The sequence below is a fragment of the Octodon degus genome, unplaced genomic scaffold, assembly GCF_000260255.1.
Source record: "Octodon degus isolate 3935 unplaced genomic scaffold, OctDeg1.0 scaffold00047, whole genome shotgun sequence".
NCBI classification, from domain to species: Eukaryota; Metazoa; Chordata; class Mammalia; order Rodentia; family Octodontidae; genus Octodon; species Octodon degus.
Window position 1 is genome coordinate 6,625,163 of NW_004524623.1, and position 3,189 is coordinate 6,628,351.

The window sequence follows — 3,189 nt, forward strand, 5'->3', positions numbered from 1 at the left end:
TCATCACTCTCACACAGGTTGGGAGGCCTGTTGAGATTCAAAGTCTGATGATGACAGGTTAATTATGACACTGCACCTCAGCAGGAGTCAGGTAAAGGATAGGAGGATCCTGCCAACTCTCTGCTGGCAGGAAACATGAAGAGGGCACAGCGACGGCCCAAAGTTGAAGTGTGACTGTCCTCTGTAAATGCCCGAAAGCTGTAGGCAGACCGAGGCAGGCAGGACAGAGAGAGGCCTCCAAAGCTCGGTCATGAGCCCCTGATTTGGGTGTGGTTTCCTTGGGACATTCTTCAGAGTCCTGGGAACATTGCCAGCAGATTCAGGGCCTTACAGTTTGGAGCAGCGGGGAGTATCAGTGAAGAGTGGGTTCTCAGGCTAGATGAGTCTGCTCAAGATAGATAAATTCCTCCTTCAGTTGCTTAATTTTCTTCATCTTTAAAAGGAGACAATAGCAAACTGGGCCCAATGATGTATATCTATAACCTTAGATCTTGGGAGGCTGAGGCAGGAGGGCCATGAGTGCAAGGCCAGCCTGGCCAGCCTGAAGGGAGACCTTGTCTCAGAAAATAGGTGGGGGGCAGTATCAGTGTACGACTGTCATAGGATTCTTGTAGGATCAGTGAGATGATCTGTTAGTTTACATGCTGCCTCCTGGAACTTTGTGAGTATTCAATGAATGACAGCTGTAAGGGATATTTTATTTCTTAAGCCATATGTGGCCAGGCATCGTCAGATGGCAAGTGTTCAGAGCAGCACTTATAAGGAAAGGCCTTACAGGCTTAGCAGCTCACAATAGCTAGCCATCCTAAGAGCTCTTGGATGGAGTTAGCCAAGCCCCAAGCCCCACCGTGCAGGCTAGACCCCAGCTCCAATAGTCTATTTCATCCCAAACAACCTGGTTAACACAGTAGCTGGTCGCATGCTGTGATACAATTGAGCTTTTTGTGTAAGAATAAACTGATTCAGATCATGTTATCCTTTGGTTCCATGGCATTCAGTTGGGCAAGCTTTCTGTCCTCTTAGCCTCAGTTTATTCCAGTGTCCAAGAGCAAGAACAGAATCAAAGGGCGGCAGCAATAGTTTTGAGTGGCTGGAAGATACTGCCCTCCCAGCCCCCTGTGAGGCTGGCTGTGCGTCAGGCTGTATTTGTTCACCTGTTGGGTTATCCTGGTTGAGGCTGTGCCAAGGCTTCCCATTTGGAGCACCATGGCGAGAAGCCAGCAACAGACTAGGCAAGAGAAAACGTAAGATGGAAGGCGAGACAGACTGCACTAGAGAACGAGCAAGGCTGGAGAGAAAGAAAGGGGGAAAGCACGAGGGAATAAAGATGGAAGAGAAAAAAATAATGAATGCTTGAAAGGGAAAGGGAAATGGAAAAAAATGGAGCTTTCTGATGTTCACGAAACTTAAGAAGTAAGAAGTGATAATAATTGGCACAGAAATACAGTGAGATGGTTAGAAAGACTCACAGAATTATAAATATTATAAAAGGGCCTTTTGGGCATTGTGTTATCCATCTATCTTTATAGTTAAAGAAGAAAGGAAAAAATAAAATAAAAAAAGGAAAGAAACAGAGAATCTTTGTGTTTGGGACTTTGTGTGTAGGGGATTAGATTATGGTCTATAAGGGAAAGCACGAGGGAATAAAGATGGAAGAGAGAAAAATAAGTTTCCATAACTAATAATCTATCAATTTATACACTAGATTTATTTATATAAGATTCCTTATCTGGTTAAGATACTTCATTGTGGTCTGTATCATTTCTAGGAAAGCCACATTATTCTGATGTACATGTGTCTATTTTTCAAAGTTTTCAAAAAGTCAAGATCATAATGCCCTTGGAATTTCTAGGTAGCTTATATAGTGGGGTCATGTTTTTCACAAAGCTAACCAGCCCCCAGGGGTGTTCTGTATTTAAGGCTGAGCCTTTGCCAAACTGGAATCTGAGCTAGAAGGTCCGAGTGCTCTCTGGCGGTCCTTGGGGGATTCCTCCGTGGGCTCGCTGTTGAAGTCTATGATGTCTGTCTCCTTGGTGTCCAGGCTCTCCATTAAGTACAGCACGTCAGGAGAGAGCCGAGAGCCAGCCCCATTGAGTACACTGGACTCTGAGGATGTCTGGGTTTCAGTTAAGAGAAGCGGCCCAGGGCTCATGGGGTCAGCACTTAGACTCCCCAGGGAGATGTGGCTGGACTCTTGAAACTCTGGGAGGCTCCACCTTTTCAGAAAACTGTCGTCTTCAGGGCCTTCTTCAAACTGGGACATATTTGTCTCAGTTCTGGCTGAAGCAGTCTGGAGAGTAGGGCTCCTAGGAGGTGTCCCCACCTCTGAAGGTGACAGGAGTAATCCTATGGGGTCCCCCTGCTGCCCTGTCCTGCTTGGCTGAACCCCAGTAAACTCAAAGCTAGTGATGGAGGCAGTGGAATCATGGTGATGGCCATCTGATGAGGGCACTGGTGCTTCAGCTGCTGTGATCAGCACCTCAGGCACCTGGGGCATTTTGATGGGGGAGGCCCTCACGCTGGACTGCGGGGTCAGGCTCTGGAGGGTGCTTGTCCTGCTGGTCTCCCTGATGGTGGACAGTTCTCCCATGCTGGAATGCAACTTGGGGCTGCCCTCCAGGGAACCGGAGGGCTGCCGGCTGTGCGAGGTCCTCTGTGGGCTCCTGCAGGGCACGTTCAGCAGATCCCGCGTTGGGCTGATGGGGAAGAGCATGGAGCTGTCGCTGGCCTGCCGCCGGAAGCTCCTCCGGGGGCTGGTGGGGTGCTCGTGGGTACTCAGGAACCTCTTGACTCTTCTGATCATGGAGTGCCGATGGCCAGGCTTCTGGTAGTCCCATACCCACTCTTCACTGGGCAAGTCGGACTCAGACATCCTGCAACACACAATGACGGTAAGACAGGAAGGGTAGCCTCCGGGCCAACATGTCCAAGTTAAGAGATGAGTTTTTGTATTTTTTGCTTTACAGATTTTTATTTTTTCCAAAATTTTATTGATAAACAGCAATGAGACAGTTTCAAATCAAATCGGAAGTACAGTTTCAACAAATAACACACTGTATATATTCTTCTTAATGGTTAATTGCTGTACAAGATGTGGACTTGAGAACCTATTTACAAACACCATTAGAACAAATCATTCTATTCATTAAGAGAATGCAACTATATACCTATCCTAACCACTTTGAATAC

General features: G+C 47.2%; 1 protein-coding gene across 5 annotated transcripts in view; it reads right to left on the reverse strand.

The window, feature by feature from the left end:
- Positions 1-1,707: 1,707 nt before the first annotated feature.
- Positions 1,708-3,189, reverse strand: part of Best3 (bestrophin 3) — a 42,136-nt gene continuing 40,654 nt past the window's right edge. For all 5 annotated transcript variants that reach the window (XM_023716335.1, XM_023716338.1, XM_023716336.1 and 2 more), the window contains one exon: positions 1,708-2,873. In XM_023716335.1, coding sequence (XP_023572103.1) covers positions 1,916-2,873 — 958 coding nt within the window. In that variant the 3' untranslated portion in view covers positions 1,708-1,915. The remainder of the gene's footprint in view (positions 2,874-3,189) is intronic.